The sequence below is a fragment of the Scomber scombrus genome, chromosome 8, assembly GCF_963691925.1.
Source record: "Scomber scombrus chromosome 8, fScoSco1.1, whole genome shotgun sequence".
NCBI lineage: Eukaryota > Metazoa > Chordata > Actinopteri > Scombriformes > Scombridae > Scomber > Scomber scombrus.
In genome coordinates this window covers 10,605,136-10,626,983 of record NC_084977.1, presented here as the reverse complement: position 1 = coordinate 10,626,983, position 21,848 = coordinate 10,605,136, and the positions used below count along the sequence as shown (strand labels likewise).

Sequence of the window (21,848 nt, the reverse complement as noted above, 5' to 3'; positions counted from 1 at the left end):
GGTAAATTGTTATTTTGTGACATAATTATTTTGTGACATGAATTGTTATTTTGGGATTTGGGATTTGAATGAATCTTTTTCAACAGTGTCAACACATCAACAGTGTCCTTGTTATTAGAGTTTACATTCAATTTTCAGATGCTGAAAATGCAGTTCTTGCTGTACAGTTTGTAATATAGCTATTAGATTTTTCTTTTTTTTTTTTAAACATTTTTATTAGACGACATCAAACACATCCAAGTAAAAAATAAAATAAAATAAGAACAAAGCAGTCGGGGAAACTGATTTGATTTTGTGGTCACAGCTGATTGGATAGGGAACGGGTGAGAGCCTTTGAAGAAAGGTACAATCAAAAGTCACATGATCAGACAGTGCCGGGCGCTGAGAGCTGCCTGATGATCGCTCCCTGCAGGAGCAGAGGAGGAGTGAGGAGCGTTACAGGTGGAGCAGAGAGCGCCGTGCCGGATCACTGTCAAGAAAAACAGCGGTTTCTGATATAGACCCGGACAACTCCCGGTGAGTCTAACGTGGACATCAGGTGCTGTTGTTGTGACTTGTTGACTTGTTTGTTTGCGGGCTTGTTTGTCCCACAGGCTTGTTTTTATTTTTCTTTCCCTTTTTTTTTGCGCGGAGCCCACGGCTGGCTGTGGGAATTGGATTTTGCAACCGGAGGAGTTGAGAGGTGCACAGGCAGCGCAAAGTAAATTCACTGTATTATCTAAGATTATAGGATATCCTAATCTAATAATAGCAGCCAAGAGCTAGACTAAGCAGTGGTAGGATATGCGTTTAGGTGGGTGCTGCACAACCACTTAACACCGCGGATAATGTCAGTGCTGACACTCTGGAGAAAAGCTCCAGCTCTGAATGCTCTGTGCTACTGGAAAAGCAGTGAAGATGTGGTTCAATCCTGTGGGAAAACATGTTTGTACCACCAGCAAAACAACATTCACCATATGTACAAATATACTGTTTATACTCTCAAAGTTTAACTGACCAACTACTGCATTTGCAGACTTTTAAAGGTACAAATCTTTTTCATCATGGGTACAAATCAGCTTGTGAAAATATATAACACGCTCCCAGCTTTAAATCTTTCATCCAATTTTGGAAACATTTACATTCTCACTGAATAATCATGATTGAAATAACTACAGTATATGATCATATCTTTTATATACAGTCTATGGATCATATCAATAATTCACTACCACAAAATCTAATGTGCTTGGGTTTGCATTTTGTATACAGTATGACAAATTAATTGAGTGTTCAAGGGTTGATCTGATATTTAAGGGAGTGCAGTTTTAATGGGTGGCGAGACTGAAAGCACATGACATGTGTCTGTCTGGCTGACCGAGCTGGAGGATATACTAAGTGCTGTCAGTGCACTCACTCAGGGGGATTGCCCAATTTTAGCGTCATGGTGCAGCAGCTCAGTGGGGTCACGGGGAGTCGAGGCACGGCTGTACACAGCAACACCACAGATCATACGCTGGATGTCTGTGGTTTAAGCTGATGCACATTTCTGTTTTTTACATGCACATTAATACACACACGCACACACCTACACACACACACACACACACACATACACACACGATCAAATGATAAAGTGGCACTTTGAGCTGGATTTATTTGACAGATTGTGACCTCAAAAGTGTCTTTAGAACCAAAGCAGCTATCACATAGTAGGCGGATGTGATATTTTTAAAATTCTCTTCATTCATAGGCAATATAGGCAGCCATATAAGACTTGTCTAATGAAGCATCTGCTCCAGTAAACAGTTAGTGCTTAATATTTCTGTCTTCACAATATTTCAAATGAGTATAATAGTCTTTCAATAACCGTCTTTGCTTCTGCCAGAATCTAAGATTTTACTGACATTGTTGCTATAAAGTGGAGTAAAACCTCCACAGTGAATTTCACTTGTATTCAATTTCCAAACTAATTGATGTGGTATCTACAATTTGTTTTTTTGGGTGTTCCCATCTGTCAGTGAACTTGTCACACAGCACAGGTTGACGCTGTCAGAGTGTTCATATTTTCCTTTTGTGTCCCAGCTCCTGCTGTGACTTGTCTGGGTGTGTGTATGCGTACATGTGTGCGTTCAAGTGTTAAATCCACTTTATCAGTAATGCCTCATCAGTGACAAATCATTTATCAGATGGGAGCAACTGGTTTATTGAACAGTTTATTGAATATACTGTGTATGTCTAGGGTGGTTATAGTCTTTATTCATGTTGGTTGTCTTTGACTGTTAGTCGTCCATTAGCTTTGCTTTAATGATATGTGTCGTAGCTGGCTTGAAAACAGTGCGCGCAGCATGTTTTGAAGTATTGTTTTCAGCTAATTACAACTCTCCTGCATATCACAACAAAAGGTGGCAAGCTGCTGTCATTATAATAGAAAAAGAGGTTTGTTTTAGCCAGCTTGCAAAAATATAACCCGATGCTGAACTGGGGTGTGTTTTCCAGCGACTGTTTCACAACAGAGTCTGTGACACAAGGAGTGTCAAAGGTGAACACCCTCCCACAACCGGTTTCCTGTTTAGGCCCCGTGCGATGGAATACTGTATCATAGCCAGCCTGCCTGCCAGTGGGCTGCACAGCTTACGTTTGACTGGCAGCCAAAGAATCAGGCAGAAGGAAACTGGCATACTGACAAATAAGCAGCCTACCAACGAACCAGTGATTCAACCAGAATTCAAACCTGTAGACCAGTTAGTCAACCTTGCAGCTTAATCAGTTACAGGGGGGAGGAGGCCTCGCCCATAAAGCATACAGTGCAGTCATACAAAGGACAAGACATACTATAAAGTAAAGCCCAGACCTACACAGTCACAGTCCAGCTGTTTGACTGTTCACACGGCTCTTTGGATTTCGATTTGTTTTGACTCACGGTGATGACAACAGTGTGCTTGTCGGTGCACGCTCCACACACCGTTGTTCAGGGTTTGATTTTGTGTGCAGCGTGTCGTTGTAGTGAGAAACTATTGTAGAGAATTGTAGATATGGTGGAAGCTCCTGAGTGGTCTATAAATATCCTCATGCTTCAAGTGGTTGGAGTGTCTGGAGATACTGCTGCAGGGCTTCTTCAACATATTGTACTAGTTCATGTGCAGCTTCTGAACCCACACTCGTTCATATTCTAGTACTTGAATAATAAAAGCCCACCAGCGGCCACAGTGCTAACCTCTTAAAGACTACCTTACTATGTGGGAAATACATACCCACACCTGCTCCACAGTTACATCTGGACTTGCCGAGATGTACATGAACAATTTTTGTCACGCTCTTGGTGTCTGTTCTGTTTTTTTGTAGCAGTTCATCTTCCTTGACGCTGACTTTGTGGTTGATGTATTTACTTGAAACCAGCACTTCAAATGTCAAGATGACATTCAAGAGAAACAAACAAACTGAGCGTTTCAATGCCTCTTAAGTGTATGCAGACACTGTGCAATTTTTCATAAACAATAAAATCTATATGTATTTCATTTATTTAATGATATGCGCATAATCAGGCATTGCATAGTTCTTTAAGAGGAGACTATCAAGTTGTTAAGTGCAGCTGTGTGTTTAATGACTGATCTTTGAGCAGGTTTTGCTGGCTGTACTACAATCGGCACTGATCCCCTATGAACAAAAGACCTATCTTGATTTCATAGCAGTGTCTTCACTTGTGCACACACCCACTCTGATGGTGAATTAGAAAACAATCTGTCACCATATCCTTATCAGTGTTCAGAGCAAGCCTTCATTAATGACTTACTAATATTAATTAAGGGTCAGACGGCCACTGTGTAGTACGCCATCAAGTCTGCAGCAATACGTGTTAGTAAGCCATTAATAAATGCATTTTGGCAATGATAATGGGGAGCCTTAATAAATAAAGGTAGGGGGTCAAACAGTCCATGGGAGGGGTCCTTCCTGAATCCTGATGAATTAACAAGCAAGCGGCAAAGGGGGAGGATTTATATCAGCCAAAGAGACCCTTCACATAAATTTTGGGTCATTATCTGGTAACCCAAGAGTGCCTTTTATTCATGCGTTATCATTAAATAAATGAATAACTATTGATAAAGATGTGGTGTCAAAATATGATCAAGATTTGTCATGTCATATAAAATAAATAACTTGATCAAACATGAGGATCCCATACTACAAAAAAAACAGTGTGTATGTATGATTGGTGACCAGTAACTTGTATAAAACCCTCAGCTATGCACCCCCCTCCCCCCATTCCTATTCCACTTGTGCACATGTCGGTGTGTGTGTGTGTGTGTGTGTGAGACCCTGAATAAACAAAGGAAGAGAAAAGAGGGACAACTGCTGCATGCTCTTCTATTATTATAGTCATACCTGCCTGTCTGCGCTGTTTGGAAGTATCTGTCAAGTGCTTTGAAAAACAACCTGCAGTCATTCCATTCAGCTGTAGCACTCAACATACAGCCCCCCGCCCTCCGCACACACACACACACACACACACACACACACACACACACACACACACACACACACACACACACACACACACACACACACACATACAGAGCCTGAGGGGAAAGGCATGCAAGACATCACTGCTCTGACAACAGATGAGCAGTCCTATACGTGCAGCAGCTCGTCCTGCTGTGTCAAGTAACAACAAGGTGTGAGCATGGCAGTTTGTTGCAACATGCACATTCAAAACCGAGCTTATTTCAGAGGCAGCAGGGGAGAGAGAGCGCCAGGCTGTCTCTCGAGGAAATTTTGGATGCTGTCATTTTGGTTTCTGTCAATAGGTGACGACTCTGTGGTGTGTTTCAAAGCTTGAATCCTGCTGTATTTTTTTTTCTCTGCAAACTAAAATCTGAATAACAGTTGCAAAGCAGCCATGTGTTGCAGCTGCTCTGGAGCAGTGTGCACCAAAAAGATAAGAGTATAGTTTTTTACCTTGTGAGTCCACTGTTAAGTATGCTTTGTGTGTTATTTTGAGGAAACGTACCTTGATGAATTTTGAATGAGGCAGTGCCGCTCAGTTTGTCAAAACAGAGAGAAAACTTGCCAAAAGTGGTAAGTCTCAATTCAGCATGAATCCCATGGTAGGGATGGAGTGCTAAAGCAGTGAATTATTGTGATCTGCATGCATGCCCAAACCTGAACTGATCCCCTCTGCTGCTTGAACCCCGCTGAGCCTAGAGGAAGCAGGTTCTTATCAGGGAGGAGGACAGGAAGAGACAGAGTGTTGAAGAGGAAGAGAGAGTGGGGGTTGGTGGGCAGCGTGGCAGAATTTCACTTGACATCAGTTTCCTTTGTTACAGCTATGACTTTTCATGCCTCTAACCATAAGAGGTGGGAGATTTCTCTGATGTAACAGTGAGGTTATATTTGTCCCTGTTGTTTGCATTATTTTGACCAACAGGCTTTTAAAAAACAGCAATAAATAAAGGCATAGCTCCACTTATTTTACAGATGAAGAACATTTTACTTGACACTCCTCTGTCTTCAACAGTCTGAGAAAATAACCCCGATGGCTTCATATTGGATTGGGCAAATTTTATAACAAAAAACCTGATATGACAACATGCAAATTTGTAAGTTTGACAGAGACAAGCATTTAACAGACAAGGAGAGTATATTGAAAGATTCAGAAAGGATACTAAGATGCATAATGGGAATTGTAGGATCCTGTGTTTTTGGTTCTTGACTCGTACTATGGACTAAAAAACAGGATTTATTGGTTCCCTAAATTAATGAAATTGCTGCAGTGTCCAGCTAAGAGATGAGATTTTCTCATGGTTGTAGCTCTGGCTGGTAAAAAAAAAGATCTGAGGGATCATCTCTAATCTCTCTTTCTCTTAATCTTGCTTACTGTCACTTATACTTCTTAGATATTTTCTATTTGATGATTATATAAGATTTTCTTTTTATAAACTAGAAAAAGAGCAGCACTGTTGCCAAACATTTATGTAGCTCTATACAATAATTATCCATGAATGATCAAACAATGTATTTAGTGGAAAGTGATGAGGTGCAGGAGGCTAAACAGTCACCGTTGTAACACCCTGTTCTGGTGTCCTGTTTTAGTCAGTTTTGCCATCTCAAGGATCTATTTAATCATTATATTCATACATATTTTCATGTCTTTCCTAGAAGTGGGACACCATGAAGATGATCTCCTCCGGCATCCCACTCCAGTAGCTGAGCAGCATGGCTTGTGCTCCTCCTTCCAGAGCGGACACCAGTGGCTCATTAGCACTGCGCTGGAGGCTAACTCCAACATAGATACTCTCCACACAGGACACACGCAATATTCAAACTGGGCCGAAGCTAATGGACTAATCCGCACCGCGCAGGCCTGGTTAAACATTTGTGTGTACTTTTTTTTGCAAGGATCTTTGAAGTGAAAGATGACCCGTGCCGGAGCGGCACATGTGCAACACTGTGAGGTCCCCTCAGTGTAACAACAACAACATCTGGACTGAGACCTTGGACCATGCTCTGTCTCTGATTGGGTGGTTTGGTGGTAGAGCTGGAGTGTGCAGCTCTTCCACACTTAGACAAACCAGGACTCTGAGCCATGTCTCTTCTCTCAGCCCTGAGCATTGTCTGTGGATTGATGCTCCGTGTTTCGCTTAGTGCACTTGACACTCACTACTGTGTCCCAAGAAAGACTGTCCCCTACCAGAGTAAGTCACAAATTCAAATTCAACCCCTCCCCACTTTAATCAGCCAGTATGTAATAGTCTAGTGTTTCTGGGAGATATTGTTTTATAGATGCAGAGAAATTGGGTCCTTTTTGATAATCAAATCTAAGTTTGCTTCTAGGTCGTGCCTTAGCCAGTAAATGCTAAAAGTTGTGGCAGTTTAAGGATGTATTTAAATATTTCAACCATTATATATGAGCAAGAAGTGCAACTTTTGAGCAAGCTGGGACAAACTTATTAAATTCCAATGAATTTGCATTTTGTTTTTGCTGCTGGAGCATTTTTCCAACTGCACAAAGTCACAGCATCCAAATTGTGGAAGAGAAATAAAGTGAAACTCAGTGTACTAATGCATACGTGATGTTTTTCCTGTTTAGGCCAGCTGAAGTCGTTTAGAGAAGAGGGGATCTTCAACTACTCCACTATGCTGATGAGAGATGACCTAGGCCTGCTGCTGCTGGGGGCGAGAGAGGCCGTATATGCTCTGGACATCGACAACATCTCTATCAGAAAGGCTGTGGTAAGAAAGTGTATTAGAGTAAGATTCATTAAAAAAAAAAAAAAAAATCTGTGTATAAAATGTGCAGCTCTGGCTCTCTGTTCTGATCAGCGATGTGTATTTGAAGCTATTGACACATGCCTGCACAGCAAAAATCAAGTGCTGCTGGTTTTATATGAAATTGCGATTAATTAGCTTAAGCATGAAATATTTATTGGACATGTATGATACTGCAGTTGTTGGACCTACTAATCATTAAGCCACTCAAGGCTGGACTGGATTCATCCTTATCGTTTGTCATCAATCAGCCTCTTGTTGGCTGTTAGGAACTATTTGGACACATTTTGCTAGTGCTTCTTATCATGCATGAAGTTCATGCCACCAGTATCTAAATTTGGAATATTTGTATCCCTTTTATTTGATAAGTTGAGTGTCTAGTGGATTTCTGCTAAATATATCTTCACAAAAGCACATTAAATAGCTCTCACGTCAGAATCCAGTTTAGAGTCCTCTGCTTCACCAGTGTACATTTGCATGCAGAATTTAAAACAGCAATGGTCTTCTTGAACTGTAGACAGTGGTCTGTTGATTCATGATTGCAGTTACACAGGTGACACTCTCAACTGAAGAGGTATTGGCGACCCAGCGAGCAAATACTCCATTCTGTTGAAAACTAACTGATCTTGATGTTAGACAAACAAGGAAATGTGTGAGGGTAAACGGACAACAGTAGCACTGTCGTACTGTGGGGTTGCGTCACTATCCCTGCATGCTTTGACATGACACTTTCCTTCTGTTGATGCAGGTGTATTGGCGAGTTACCGAGGAGAAGCAGAGGGAGTGCACGTACAAGGGAAAACACGCTGAGGTTTGTGTAATGTCTTTTTAAAACAACCTTACATATGGTTAATTTTACTTTTAGGGCATGGATACAGTGTTAAAGGATGACTGTTGACTGAAAGCAGTTCACTCCCCCATGCAATTTATCTCTGTGCATTTGTAAATCATTCATATGGGAGGCTTTTTTTCTTTTCATGTCTTTACACAGAATTCTCTTTGAAGTGCTTTGCTCACAGCTTCGTGCTCAATGTCCAAATAAAGGCATGCGAAGAAAATGCATGTATACAGCCTTGACCCTTGGCCACCAGCAAATTTCCAGGCAGCATGTGCAGTAAATGTATCTGTGCCTGTTTGTACTTTATGTGGCTGAACTAACAGATCTCTGACCTTGGCATTCTCTCTGCTGGATCTTGTTGCAGGTGGAATGCCGCAACTACATTCGAACCCTGCACAAAGTGAATGACACTACTATGTATGTGTGTGGCACAAATGCGTTTAGCCCCATCTGTGATTATATGGTAAGTATGGATATATATATGGGGTTAGTTTAGGGCACTTCTGTTTATTAGCTGAGGTGGTGAGTTAGTTCTCTTGTGTAACTTGAATCATGTTAAAACATGTGCCGTTTTTTCATTACTTTCATGAAAGACAAGTCATTGGCTTCAGTACTCCTGCTTATTTTAATGCCAGTTTTACTTCTTTGAGGTCCGTACAGTTGGTTTTGCTTGTTTAAAGCATAAAGCTGGCATGATTCTGTTCTTCTTATTGTCAACAAATCCCATGAAAAAATCGGAACTAAAATTGTATTGCTACTGCCTGTATCCTCCTATTGAAGATGCTTTAAAAATGGATCACACATGTGTAGTTTCATTTTTCAAAAGGTGCAGTGATATAAAACAGCTGGGCACTGCAGTTTCGAGCAGATGCTATTCAAACAGGAGTGAATAGCGCATTTGTCGGACTATTTTAAGTCGCGGATCAATACACATTTAATGCTCTTGTGAGTATGTAGGGCAGCAGAACGGTGATTGCAAATAAACTACAGTGTTCATCGCCCATGAGGGATGTCATTGTAATGAGGGAACATGTCACCCAGCACAACAGTGACTCACTCATGTGTTTTTAATCGTTTTTCTATAACAATAGAGGTCTATGGCACAGATGAATAAGCAATATTCATCTGTGGATAAGCAATAGGATTTTGTCTTTTCGTGGGAGTTGTTGAAAATAAGAAACATAGAAAATCATGTATCCTTTAAGCTAAGCAACCCTGACTATGCATGAATGTTGCAGTCAGTAGACAAAGACCCTCAGCTACAGTTCTTTTATTAACCACTGTGTGCTTATTCTGAGAAAACTCAATGAATGCATTACCATGAATCCATAAACTTTTATTTATCTTTTGTACAAAGTATACAGTGGTGAGTAATAATATAAATATATGCAGGTTGTAGTTATTGGACTAACACATGCAAGCCACTGGTACAGAATTATTATTCCAGTCCTGAATCTCAGTACTGTGTCTGAAAACAAAACTCCACAGGTTTACTTTATTTTCATTCCCTCAGCAGGTTTTCTTTGTAACTTTCCTCTTTCTTTCACTTTGTTTCCGACAGACGTTTGCTAATGGACAGCTAAGGCTAGAGGGAAAGCAGGAGGAGGGAAAAGGGAAATGTCCTTTTGATCCCTTCCAGAGATACTCCTCCCTCATGGTTGGTGAGTGTCTGACTCAGGTTTGTGGGCAAAGGAAAAGGGAACAAAGCACAGAATACTGCTGAATGTTCAAAGTGCACCCACAGAAAGGATCAGTGTAGGATATTATCTTGCCACAAGAAATGGGCACCAAATGTCACCCAATATCTTTGCTGTTGCCGCCTGCTCCCTCAACACACAGTAGCCACTAATCAGTCAGAAAATATTCAGCTGGTTCAGTCCATTAGTGGACATTTTAAATGAGATATTGTTCCAACTTCATATGAATAATTGCTTTTCAGGAATTTCTCCTCATTCATTGTTCCTGTCTAACAGGAAACGACCTGTACTCTGCTACATCCATCAACTTCTTGGGTTCAGAGCCGGTGGTTCTGCGCAGTTCAAACCTGGCTCTCCGCACAGAGTTTAAGAGCTCCTGGCTCAGTGGTGAGCTTAAAAATTGCCATTAAAAGTTTTATATAATGGTGTGCACGTCAGTTGGAATTGACTGCAGTGTATCTGTTGATAGTTGATATTTCTACATTGGTCTCAAGTACTTTTTTTCTTGTTTTGTGATTTCAGAGCCAAACTTTGTCTACATGGACTTTGTGGGTGAGAGTTATCTCAGCCCTGATGGTGATGATGATAAAGTATACATGTTCTTCAGCGAGAATGCCATGGAGTACGACTTTTACAGCAAGGTTGCAGTGTCACGAGTGGCCCGTGTCTGTAAGGTATGATGAATAAAAACTACTAAACACAGCTAACATTCAGTGATCTTCAAGTGACTCGCCTGATTGTTGTGATTGAGGGGAATATTTGTAGAAATTCACAACACAGTGCTCTGTCTCTGTGTTTAGGGGGATATGGGCGGCCAGCGGACGCTGCAAAGGAAATGGACGACGTTCCTAAAAGCTCGTCTGGATTGTTCCCTCCCTGAACCCAGCCTGCCCCCCATTGTACAGGATGTCTTCCTGCTGAAGCATGAAGACTGGAGGAAGAGTGTCTTCTATGCTGTCTTCACTCCCCAGTCGTAAGTACTGACCAGTCAAATCCTGTGGTTTGATGAATCAGGGTAGACGTTGATGTGGAGCAATGTATGAAAGTATATATTCACAAATAATTCTTGGCTATTGGGTTTGTAACAATACATATTTATGTGTCCAGGCTGGGATTATATGAATATTGGTCAAAAGACCAAACAAAAACATACTGCACACATTTTAAATCCGAATATTTGTCTGATTCATTATGTTGAGTGTAATATAAGTTAGTAAATACTTTTGTTTGACTGATGAGCAATTAATTCAAGATCTAAAAGGTATTCTGCAGTCATAGAAAAAAAGAAAATATAGCTTGGTTTGTTGGCTAAATGTGTTTGATTTGGTGTTTCCAGGGGTTTGTCTCAGGTATCTGCAGTGTGCGCATACAGTGTGTCCGCCATTAGAGATAGCTTCAATGAGGGAAAGTTTAAGACACCTGTTGCTGTGGAGACATCACATGTCAAGTGGGTGATGTACACAGGAGAGGTGCCAGTCCCCAGACCAGGAGCGGTGAGTTCAAAGACTTTGTTGAAGCCAGATGTTATATTTGATATCCACATAAAAGTATACGAGGTAAAACGCACAATTCTAAAATTGTGGTTTTATATTCCAGTGCATCAATAATGTGGCTCGTAAAATGGGGATGAATCGTTCTCTGGACCTTCCTGACAAAACCCTCCAGTTCATCAGGGACCGTCCCCTCATGGACGAGGCAGTTCGTCCTCTGACAGGGAGCCCACTGCTGCTTAAGAAGGGGGCCTTGCTGACTCGGATTGTAGTGGACAGCGTGCTGGCGCTGGATGGACAGAGATATGCCGTCATGTTCATTGGCACTGGTAAACTATGTAACAAGTACTAGTTTTAATAAAATGAAAGTAGAGCTGATGCTAAGGTTATCAGAAAATTGTATGTTTGTGTTGGAGCCTGTTGCTCATATTAAGTATCTGACTGAGAAAGCATGTTTTGAGAGACTTGAAGGTTTGAAAAGCCACCACAAGATTTGTTTAATCGGTGTGTTTTTCATTTGCCGACTGATTAAGACACACATTTGATGAGTAATGACAGGGTTTATCAAAGCCATGATCTTGGTTACTAGTTGTGTTTGTTTATTATGTGATTATAAGGTCTCACTGGCACTTATTGTCTCCTGATAGAAAACGGTTATATTCAGAAGGCCGTCAACTATGATGGAGAGATGTTCATCATTGAGGAGATTCAACTGTATGAAAATGCTGAACCTATCAACATCCTGCGCCTCTCATCCAGCAAAGTAACACACTAGCGCAAATATAGCTGCAATATGATTTGTTAGCTCAAAGTCAATTTGGATACCACTGAACTGCTGGTGATGATGCCAACACTTAACTTATTGTTTGTGTGTGTTTATTTGCATACATAGGGCCAGCTATTTGCGGGTTCAGAGTTTGGTGCTATCCAGATGCCAGTCAGTAACTGCAGCCGCTATGTCACTTGTGTGGACTGCATCCTGGCCAGGGATCCTTACTGTGCCTGGGACTTCTCCACTGAGCAGTGCTCCTCCGTCCACAGCTTATCCTCTTCCTCCTCAAATACAGCAATACAGAGTCTGGAGAAAGGAGACATCTCGCAGTGTCCTCAGCCTGGTATGTTCATTTACAGGATCCCAGCAGGGTTATTTATTAGTATGCAGTGAGGCCAACCTTGTGTCTGTATGTGTTTTTAGATCCAGTACCGGCAGTGGATTTGACCCTGATTCCAGAGAACAACATCCAGCTGCCTTGTGAGCTCCACTCCAACTTGGCACAGGTCATGTGGCAGTTTTCTGGCCAAACACTTCACTCCAACCACAAATACTACATCTACAGCGGGGGCCTCCTCATCCTGAGTGCTTCTGAATCTGACGTTGGTCTGTACACCTGTGGCTCAGTGGAGCAAATCAATGGCAGGACATACAACCGGACTGTGGCGGTTTATCGTTTACAGCCCTACTCAGGCCCAGCAGTGGGGGACAACACTACTCCTGGCAGTGAGGTGAAAAATTCCTCAGACTCTATTCACAGTCCGAATACAGCTTCACCGGGGGTGGGGCCAGATCCGGACATTGGGGACCATGTGTCCCCAGAGCCTCAAAGTGACACTAGCAGGTTAACTGGATTAGAGGTGGCCGTTGGCCTGCTGTCCCTGCTTTGTCTCTCACTGATGGGGGTCATATTTTGGATCTGGAGTCGAGGAGGTTTGGAATGCTTTAAGTTTGGGCAAAGCTCCAGTGCCAACGAGGGAAAACGACAATCTACCGAATACATGCACATCCCGAACAGAACTTCAGAGATAAAGCTCCTGGAGCCTGAGTCTGGGAGACGTTGTAGTGCCAATAATAATCACTCTGCTGTTGACTTCAAAGGGAACGGGGAGCACCACTTCACACCCATGGCCAACATTTCAAGTCTGGACGGTCTGGGTTACATAAATGATGAGTCAGAGATTTGACTCTGCTGAGGTATAGAAGGCTAACACCAGTGAACTAATTACCATCCTATAGGTGTACCTCCAACAAGACACGGCGCTTAGAAAAAGGTTTTCACATTATGTATTCTTTTGATTGGTGTCCTCTGTCTCCTTGCCAATTTCCAACACTGTCTATCATTTCTGCACTCTAACCGGGCAGCTGATACTCTGAAAAAAGGCTTTTTACAGGATATCTGGGGAGATTTTCTCCATTTACTCCATGAAATAACTGAAAAGCCAATGTTTTATACATGTATTTTTTCTATAATGATTAATTGTGAATACATTTTGTGTAATATATTGTGTACAGCAAAGACCATTTTTTCAACTACTATTTATTTGTCACAGTTAAGTTTTTATTTCTGAAATACTTGTGATCTACTGTAAGTCTTGTAAATACGGCCGACAACAATGAACAAGTAGCAAAGAACTCTTTGACCTCTAACTTCCAAGCACATTTCATTTATTGGGATTTTACTGTTTATTTAAGACAACATTCAACAGTCAGAGTATTGTTCAGTCTTTTGCTGTGTTAATTATTAATCAATAGCCTGTATTCTTTTATATTCAGGTGGCTGTTAAAAAATGGACTACAGATACACCTCTGTGTTTAAGCAGTCAAATGCTCATACTGTCTGTGATAAAGAGTGAACTCTGTAGCTCTTTTGTCTGTAGCAAAAAAAAAAAAAAGATTATTTCACTCCAGTAAATGTTACATCATCTTTGAGAGTGAGCTAGTGTAACCAGGGTACACATCTATATTTCTATATTCAAAGCATATATTTTGGTCTAACTATAAAAAATAAAAAAAATTCATTGGGACGTAGAATTGTGAGTGTACGATTTTGTCAGTGAATTTGCATCAGAGACGGATCAAAAATGTAAATGTTGGTTTTTGGTGTCAAACTTTTGGAAAATGCAGCAGCCCTTGTTCATAATAATAATAATGATAATGATTAAACTTTTTGACGTGTATGTAGCTGTCAGTAATTATTACCTTCTTTCTCACACAGACAGCAAATTTGTTTGAACGTGATACAGGTAAACTTCACCTGATGTGCTTTGTGTCATGATTTCCCCAAACAGATGCTTTTGTGGTTTGTGTTTCGGGACAACGAAAAAACACACACAGACTACAAACATAACTCACACCTGCCTGTTTTTGTTAAAAAAAAAAAAAAAAGAAGAAGAAAAAAAAAATCTGAGACCACACCAAATTACAGCAATGTAGTCTGAATCTGCTCTGTGTTTTTCACACTCTGTCATTAACAACAATGATTACATAACAATTAATGCTCAGAGCCGCCTCATGATTCATCTCAAACAAGCAGTTATGAAAGGGTTGAAGTGGGTCTCTGTTTAATTATTCAGCAGTGCAGTATAAGAAAGTTGCCATGCCATTAAGGTTATACATTTGTCTTATCAATAAATCAATAAAATACTACCAAAGCAGTTGCATAGATTTTGCTGTTAAAAATGTATTCCAGCATACTTTAAAATTAAAATCTCACTGATATGCTCAGTCTAGGAATAATATACACCAGGGAATTAAGACAAGCTGCACAGCAACTATTGTTGTCAGTTTATTTATTCTAAAATAAAAAGCCAGTGGGCTTGCTTGGTAAGTTTCAGAAATCACTCTTAGGTTTTTTTTTAGCTGCCCTCTCTCCTCTTCATCATCCTCCAAAGTTTTAATGAGGTTTTTTCTCTTTTAAATTCAGCTGCTTGTGAGCTATTCTATGATGCTCACAGTCTTTTTTTCTATCTTACACTCAGTTCCTTCAAACATCCCTCACTTACATTTCTGAGTAAATCAATGTCTCAGCAGCATCTCATCGCCTGGGTGAAAGATTCAACACTTTCTCTTTTTCCTTTGTTTCAAACATCGCAAAACCAACAGGGCTGACCAGACTGAACAAGTGACTGACAGGAGTCTGATTGTCCAAATATGCTGTTGAGACCTGAAGCCAAAGTTTTCTAATGTCTTAATCCCATCCAACCTTCAATTATTACAAAGATAATCAAAAATAGAAATGCTACTGTCTTCACACAGCACCTTTATGTGAAAAGACAGTGTGGGAAAAGTGTAAGACTTCATATCATCAAAAATCCCTACCTTAATGGTTCTTATACATTCAACTAGGACAGACAGTGTGAATAAGAATATTTATTGAAATGTTGCAATATTTCAAGGTTACTTGAACATATCCATAATATTTTGTCACTTATCAAACAACAGAGAAAAATCAAAATACTCATTTTGGCAGTTGGCCATGAAGGACACTTTAGTAAGAAGAAAAGTAAAATGAATTTTTAAGTCGTGGCACCTTGTTCCTCCAACTGGTGCTCACACTTCATAAAGGCTTTGACTAAATCATTGAGCCAAAAAAATAAAAAATAAATGGTTGAAATGTGGTGCAGTAAACTGCACCAAAGCCACAATCGTTGTTTTTGGGTTTTTTAAACCCCAGATGTCTGTTTGAATGACAGAAAGAGAGCTGAAATATCAGACTGCATTTACACAGTCTGACTACTGTACATTTACATGCAAGATTCCACTCAATTGCTGATCCGTCTGTAAATGTTTATATTTCAATCAGCCAATTGGGATGTGTGTCTGTTTACACAGTTTACATGAGGTTGGTTCCTTTACATAAGTAAATTATATCCAGTTTCAATCCTATTTCAGGCTGCATGCAAGCACACTGCAGTCACTTCATACCAAAATTCAGTCTATCTGGGTGAAAGTGACTGGAACATTTCAACAACTGATAAGGTGCTCTAATGGCAGGGCACTGGCCACTAAAAGCAAATAGTGTAGCTTTGGAACATTAGAAACTGAGAAATACTGAATCAGAGAACAACAAAATATCTACTTTGGGTGTGACTATTTTTTTTCCCAGTATCAAAATAATGGAAAGTGATATGGCACATCAGCGAACAGTGAAAAATCAGAGAGGTTACGCACCAACATCTTTTGAAATGTTTCCAGACGTTGCTTCACTGAAGCACAAGTCCAACTTAAAACAAAAATGCAGCATGTGTTAGGCGAAAGTCAAGCTAGACATTTTTGACATGCAAAGACTGCACGTAATAGTAAGGCGAGTTTCAAGAAATTGCAGCCGAAGCAGGCAAGCATGTAAATATCAAGCACAATGAATTTAAAAAAAAAATGGCCTGCCAGAATTCACATAAAACACAGATCAATCAATCAGTTTCCTTCATTGCAAAAGAAAAAAAAAACTTCTTCTTAATCATACTACAATATCTAGCATGCAGATCTGGCAGCACATAAAATAATAAGTCATAAAAGGTCCATAAGGCACATGCCCATCACATACTGCTATCCTGAAGCTGTTCACACTCTTTTTGAGTTTCCAGTTGCATATCTGCAAAAACGTTCCTAAGCAAATTTCTTTTGAGCATAAAACTGTATTTCTGTCTTATTCACTTTAAAACATTACATGTAAACAAAGTGGAAATGGAATGGCATATTTTGAAGATAAACCTCCACAACAAATGTAGGGCTTTAATGAGCTTTGCTACCAAAACTGTTTGATAAATCATTTTATAATCCTTTCCTCTCACTCAAAAACCCCAAAACATCTATGCACTTTGCCATAAGGGTGAATTGATATGATGTTTTGAATGACGCTCTTGTGCATCGCAGAAATGGCCAGCTATCTGTCTCCACCTAGAGGCCAGTGTCGCTATCACCAATGACTGTTGTCGGGATAGCTTGGCACTGATGTAGGGTACTGTGGCAAGCTCGGGCCTTGAGCACTCTGAGCGACGGCATTGAACCCGGCTTCTCTCACCGGTCCGCTCTTCCACACGCCGCTGCTCCACTCTTCCTTAGCTCGCTCCAAACTCCCGCCACCGCCACGGTAGAGTCTGTGCACCTGCAGCACGCAAAGAAAGGGGACAAGAGGTGTGCATAATGCGTATGCGAGTCTGTTTTCAGGTGCCTGACCAGGTTTATATGCATGAGGGGCAAAAACTAAATGCAACGATATATGTGTGTGTATGTGCATGTGCATTTACAGCGTATGAGTTCACTCACCTTAATGAGAACCAGTGCCATTAAAGCAGTCACCAGAGTGAAGAGCAGACTTGTGATAAGCATCACTATAGCGGAGCCCACATTTTGGCTGAAAAACATCACTGTCGCAATCCAGCCGCTTTGATGTGGTGGTGAGAGTGAGATGGAGTAGTATGGGTTAGTGTATCGTACAGTATGCAATTAGCAAAGTGCATTTAATACAGAAACCAAAGTTACCTTTGTGTCATTAAGCAGTGAGGAAACAGATGCAGTGAAACATAGCATAATGATGATCAGTGTAACACTGATTTGTGACACCATAAATTACTTAAATATGACTTAAATATTACTCAGTTTAAAGAAGCTTGTGTTGTAAATTGCAGTAAAATGACCTAATGACCACATGAGGACAAATGTAGCATTTTGACAAGTACATGAGAAACTACTGTACTCAATGAGAAACTATTACACAAGTTGAAATGACTCGTTTTCCATCCCTGCACTCAACACTGAAGGACAATGATAGACGTGTTTTGCATAAGATAGAAAGGCAAAAGAAAAACAAATCTTCTGTCTAACAGTTAAATGTGAATAGTATTCCTCTCTGTGACATTTATAATGTTCAGCTTTAGTTGTTACTACGTTAGCTCAAAAACAGGCTTTAGTTCACCTCTGTGGTGAATTGTGAGACTGCAGTTTGTGGTACACTAAATATACTGTTAATCTTAGTACTCTAAATATCTTCTAAACTTTTTCTAGAGTTTCCAAAAGTTTTTTTCAGTAGAAAAAAACACGACAGGTCAATTTCAAGTTCTTGTTTGAATGACACTAAAGGTAGAGAAGCAGTCATATGTGTGGACACAATGTCCCACTCCCTTGAATGAGTAAGTGTGTCCAAACTTTAGACTGGACTGGTCTAGACTATATCTAAATGATTAACTGATGGTAGTGACCATACTGTGAATAATCTACACTTCAAATCATATGATATTTTCATGCATTTCAACAGTAAATCAATAAGCATGCATAAAACCAGCCAACCAAATACACTGTAATATTAAAATATGACTTAACCTGTGCAAAGACAGTGACTTTCAATCTATAGGAATCAGACTTTGTATCCAAGAATTAAAATAATAATGTAATATTGTAAACGTGTCAGAATATCCAAAGGTTGAAATATACAGTACTGTAAAGATATGATCTTTTAATGAGCCAGTGTAATGGAAACAAATACAGATGAGCCATGCCTATATTGGGAAAATGCAAGTTAAATGTTGCCTAAGTGGTTGAATGTATTGTTTGTCCTGTCTTCTCTCCCTAACTAGAGATGTAGCAGTTAAATTTTCACTCTGTACAAAATGTAACTTTTACATAGTTCATTGCTCATTGCTGTAGAGATCACTGAGCTCTGCATGCTTGAGCCCATTTGCAAATGCTTTGATTAAACTTACAGAAAAACTGATCCTTATCATCGTCTTTTATAACACAAATTTCTACAACGGCTATGTATGAACGAGTTTGAAACATGAAATTAGACAAAAAATACAAACTTATTACTAGATTATTTTAATTTAAGTGAGCAAAGGCAACTGAATATCACTTTTGCAGTAAAGCACTTTAAAATTAAATTAAATTAGTCACAGTCATAGTTTTTGGAGTTGATTATGAAGTTAAAGACTGTATATTTAGCTTTTTACTGCCTTTATTCAAATGTTAAATAAAAAGTGGTAATGTTTTAGTTGACTGTTTTTTATTAACCACCTTTGTATTACATGTACAAATGTTAGTGTTTTGTCCTATAATAATGACAAAGGGTTTTTTCAGTGAGGCATTTTCTAAAAGCTTTATCTCTTAAAATGATTTTAAATATAACGGTGAAGTAAAGGACAGTTGATTTGTACATATGTGAAAGGTTTAGGAACATGCTCTGAAATCACTTCAAAACAACTTTGTGAGTAACAGTGTTGGCAAACATTTGCGTGTCGACAATTTGCTTCAGATCCAAAGATGTACAAGCAAGTGTCTGATAGAACGTTTTTTGGCTGCGTTCACCTGAGATCAGCCCTCATGACCCACTCGCTGATAAAAACTGGCAAGCAACATGTGCAAAGTTTTGAAAGCTGGTTTGGTTCAACTCACCATGTTCCCCAGCCAGATATGCCTATGGTCTGGATGAGAGACAAGACACACTGGAGGAAGAAGATGAAGAAGAAGGCCATGAAGTTGAACGAGCTATCAGCCCTACAAACAAAAAAAAGGATAGAGAGAGAGAGAGAGAGAGAGAGAGAGAGAGAGAGAGAGAGAGAGAGAGAGAGAGAGAGAGAGAGAGAGAGAGAGAGAGAGAGAGAGAGAGAGTGAGAGAGAGAGAGATAGAGAATACAACAGGATGACACAGAAAAAACAAAACAAATAAATTTAGAGTTGAAGTTTCTCTATTTTTATTTGAAAGTTGCTTCATCCCACTGGTGTGGATGCAAATGTCAATCAATGCACTCACACTGAAACATGAAAAATATGAGCCTTGCCTGTGGTTGAAAACCACAGCAAAAAGTTGTCGAAAAATGTGCACGAGATGCGTTGTCCATGCAAATAAGGAGATGGAGTGGAAACATTTTCACTTCCCATATAAATATGTAACTTCCCTTTCCATTTCTGTGGAGACAACTGATCTCTGCATGCTTGGGCCAATTTACAAATGCTTTGATTAAACTTACAGAAAGACAGATCCTTGACACCATCACAAATTTCCACAATAATGATCTACTCTAATTAACATGCCACAGAAAGACTAGAAATGTTGGGTTGAAGTGCAATTAAAAAAACTAGAAGCTAATCAGCAGCAATCATTTCTTTGGACTCATACTTCAACAGCTCGATGTCTTTTCTTTGTGTTAATAGTATTTATCTTGTCACTTCTTAAGATACTATTCATGTCACTTCTGGACCACTCCCACCACAGAAAATGCAAAAGTCTGACACAGTGTACATACCAAAATTCTGAAAGAAATTTTAGAAATGATTCTGCTTCATGAGATTTATCAGATGATGACCAACCTGAAAGCTTTGTAGAGAGGTCTGAACCAGCAGGTGTAACTACAGGGACTGAAGAGGATGAGCCAGAGCAGGGAGAAGCCAAAGTTGGTGGCATTTCCACCCCCAGCCCACCAGGCAATACACCCGATCACATTAATGCACAGCGTGCCCGAATACACTGAAGAGGAGAGAGGACAGTGGAGATGTGAGGAGAGGAAAGAAAGGAGAGTAATCTTTTCTACATTTTTTTTACTTAACAATAAAGAGATGAATGCATTAGCTTTCTCTCAGAGAGTTGCACTTACTCATCCAAAGTGTGTAGACTCTGCGCACTAACTGCTGGTGGGCAGCAGGAATTTCCTCTTCGATGTTGTGATAAAAGCATGGCCTAATTCTGATGAACTTAGGCAGGGGAGGAAAGTTGTTGACTCGATCTAAAACAGAAAGCAAAAGGGTCACCATAATAGTGCAGTCTTAATAATTCACATTTAAATATTTTGTGAATTTAATATTTTGAAAATGTCCTCTCTGTGGGACTAATAAAGGAATATCTTCTGTCTTACAGCATGCCTTAATACACTGCAGAGAGGGTGATAGATAGATAGATAGATAGATAGATAGATAGATAGATAGATAGATAGATAGATAGATAGATAGATAGATAGATAGATAGATAGATATGTGACAAACCTCCCATTGTAAAGTCTACACTCTTTCCTGGAGAATTCAAATCTAGAGAAACGGAAATCAGCAGTTAGGCAGTAGTAAACACTCATCGATATCATTCCCGTCAGGAAACCCATTTTCTTTCAAGTCTTTTACTGTACGCAGATTTCATCCACTGCTTGTTTTTTAAATGTCATAAGAATGCTAACACTGATAACAACTGACAAAGCTAATGTTTAACTTTCAACCGGTTAAAGTTGAGTTACTCATGGCTGCTTCTGGCTGCACAAGTGCACATCCCAACTTTCACCAAACAAGTTACCTTCAAACAGAATACATTAAATGTATTACATTTGTTTAAAATTATACCTATGTCCGATGTCACCACATGTTTACAGTTGTATGTGGTATTATGCAGTAGATAGCAGCTAAAGAGTGTTGTTAGGAAGATGGGTCGTCCAGCATAGATGAGCTGCAGTGTCTTTATCCACCGTTTTGATTCATTTGACTAACTGGCTGGCAGTGGACTACAAGTCAAAAGGCTGTTCGCTTCAAACCAAGTCACCGTAAAACATCATAAAGCCACAAAAACATTACCGGGACACCGTTTGTCTCCTCACGTTTCCGTCGACAACTGCAGGGGTCCAGGAATCACTCGGGATGCGCTTTCCCAATCAAACACACTGCGCCTGCGCTAAGCCTTCGCAGTTGTAGTTCTAACGCGTTTGTATTCAACGCGCTCCTTGGCCTGAAGAACTACAAATCCCAAAAAGGCATGTGAGCGGTAAACGGGAAACGCGTGACTGCAACATGACGCCGTTCCTACTCCGGATCCTAGGATCCCACCCATAATATAA

At 40.0% G+C, this 21,848-nt stretch overlaps 3 protein-coding genes across 5 annotated transcripts in view; 1 reads left to right on the top strand and 2 right to left on the bottom strand.

Moving 5' to 3' along the window:
* The window catches only part of ubxn6 (UBX domain protein 6), a 409,082-nt gene that overhangs the window by 366,977 nt on the left and 20,257 nt on the right, over nucleotides 1-21,848 (bottom strand). The window lies entirely within an intron of this gene.
* si:ch211-129c21.1 (uncharacterized protein LOC563087 homolog) lies at nucleotides 380-16,332 on the top strand. 2 transcript variants are annotated; one of them, XM_062423733.1, is made up of 14 exons: nucleotides 380-516; nucleotides 6,136-6,671; nucleotides 7,067-7,209; nucleotides 7,994-8,056; nucleotides 8,448-8,546; nucleotides 9,645-9,744; nucleotides 10,057-10,167; nucleotides 10,303-10,454; nucleotides 10,581-10,753; nucleotides 11,117-11,273; nucleotides 11,377-11,599; nucleotides 11,918-12,033; nucleotides 12,163-12,385; nucleotides 12,466-16,332. In XM_062423733.1, the coding sequence occupies exons 2-14, from the start codon at nucleotides 6,563-6,565 to the stop codon at nucleotides 13,227-13,229; spliced, it is 2,433 nt and encodes an 810-aa protein (XP_062279717.1). In that variant the 5' UTR covers nucleotides 380-516; nucleotides 6,136-6,562; the 3' UTR covers nucleotides 13,230-16,332. The 2 variants fall into 2 exon arrangements, with proteins under 2 accessions (XP_062279717.1, XP_062279716.1); XM_062423732.1 differs by lacking the exon at nucleotides 380-516 and adding an exon at nucleotides 620-700.
* Nucleotides 16,476-21,660, bottom strand: scamp4 (secretory carrier membrane protein 4). 2 transcript variants are annotated; one of them, XM_062423735.1, is made up of 7 exons: nucleotides 21,589-21,660; nucleotides 21,016-21,057; nucleotides 20,631-20,759; nucleotides 20,347-20,503; nucleotides 19,432-19,533; nucleotides 17,311-17,428; nucleotides 16,476-17,149 (listed from the first exon to the last, which is right to left on the bottom strand). In XM_062423735.1, the coding sequence occupies exons 2-7, from the start codon at nucleotides 21,020-21,022 to the stop codon at nucleotides 16,961-16,963; spliced, it is 702 nt and encodes a 233-aa protein (XP_062279719.1). In that variant the 5' UTR covers nucleotides 21,023-21,057; nucleotides 21,589-21,660; the 3' UTR covers nucleotides 16,476-16,960. The 2 variants fall into 2 exon arrangements, with proteins under 2 accessions (XP_062279719.1, XP_062279718.1); XM_062423734.1 differs by lacking the exon at nucleotides 21,589-21,660 and adding an exon at nucleotides 21,361-21,579.

Bases quoted from the DNA above. Each gene is read 5' to 3' on its own strand.
- si:ch211-129c21.1 (XM_062423733.1), top strand. From the start codon at position 6,563: ATGTCTCTTCTCTCAGCCCTGAGCATTGTCTGTGGATTGATGCTCCGT. The intron at 10,455-10,580 runs GTATGATGAATA...CTCTGTGTTTAG, and splicing joins GAGTGGCCCGTGTCTGTAAG to GGGGATATGGGCGGCCAGCG. The intron at 11,600-11,917 runs GTAAACTATGTA...GTCTCCTGATAG, and splicing joins CGTCATGTTCATTGGCACTG to AAAACGGTTATATTCAGAAG.
- scamp4 (XM_062423735.1), bottom strand. The intron at 19,534-20,346 runs GTTGGTCATCAT...TTTTGTTTGTAG, and splicing joins CCTCTCTACAAAGCTTTCAG to GGCTGATAGCTCGTTCAACT. The intron at 17,150-17,310 runs GTGAGTGAACTC...TGCGTGCTGCAG, and splicing joins TGGCACTGGTTCTCATTAAG to GTGCACAGACTCTACCGTGG.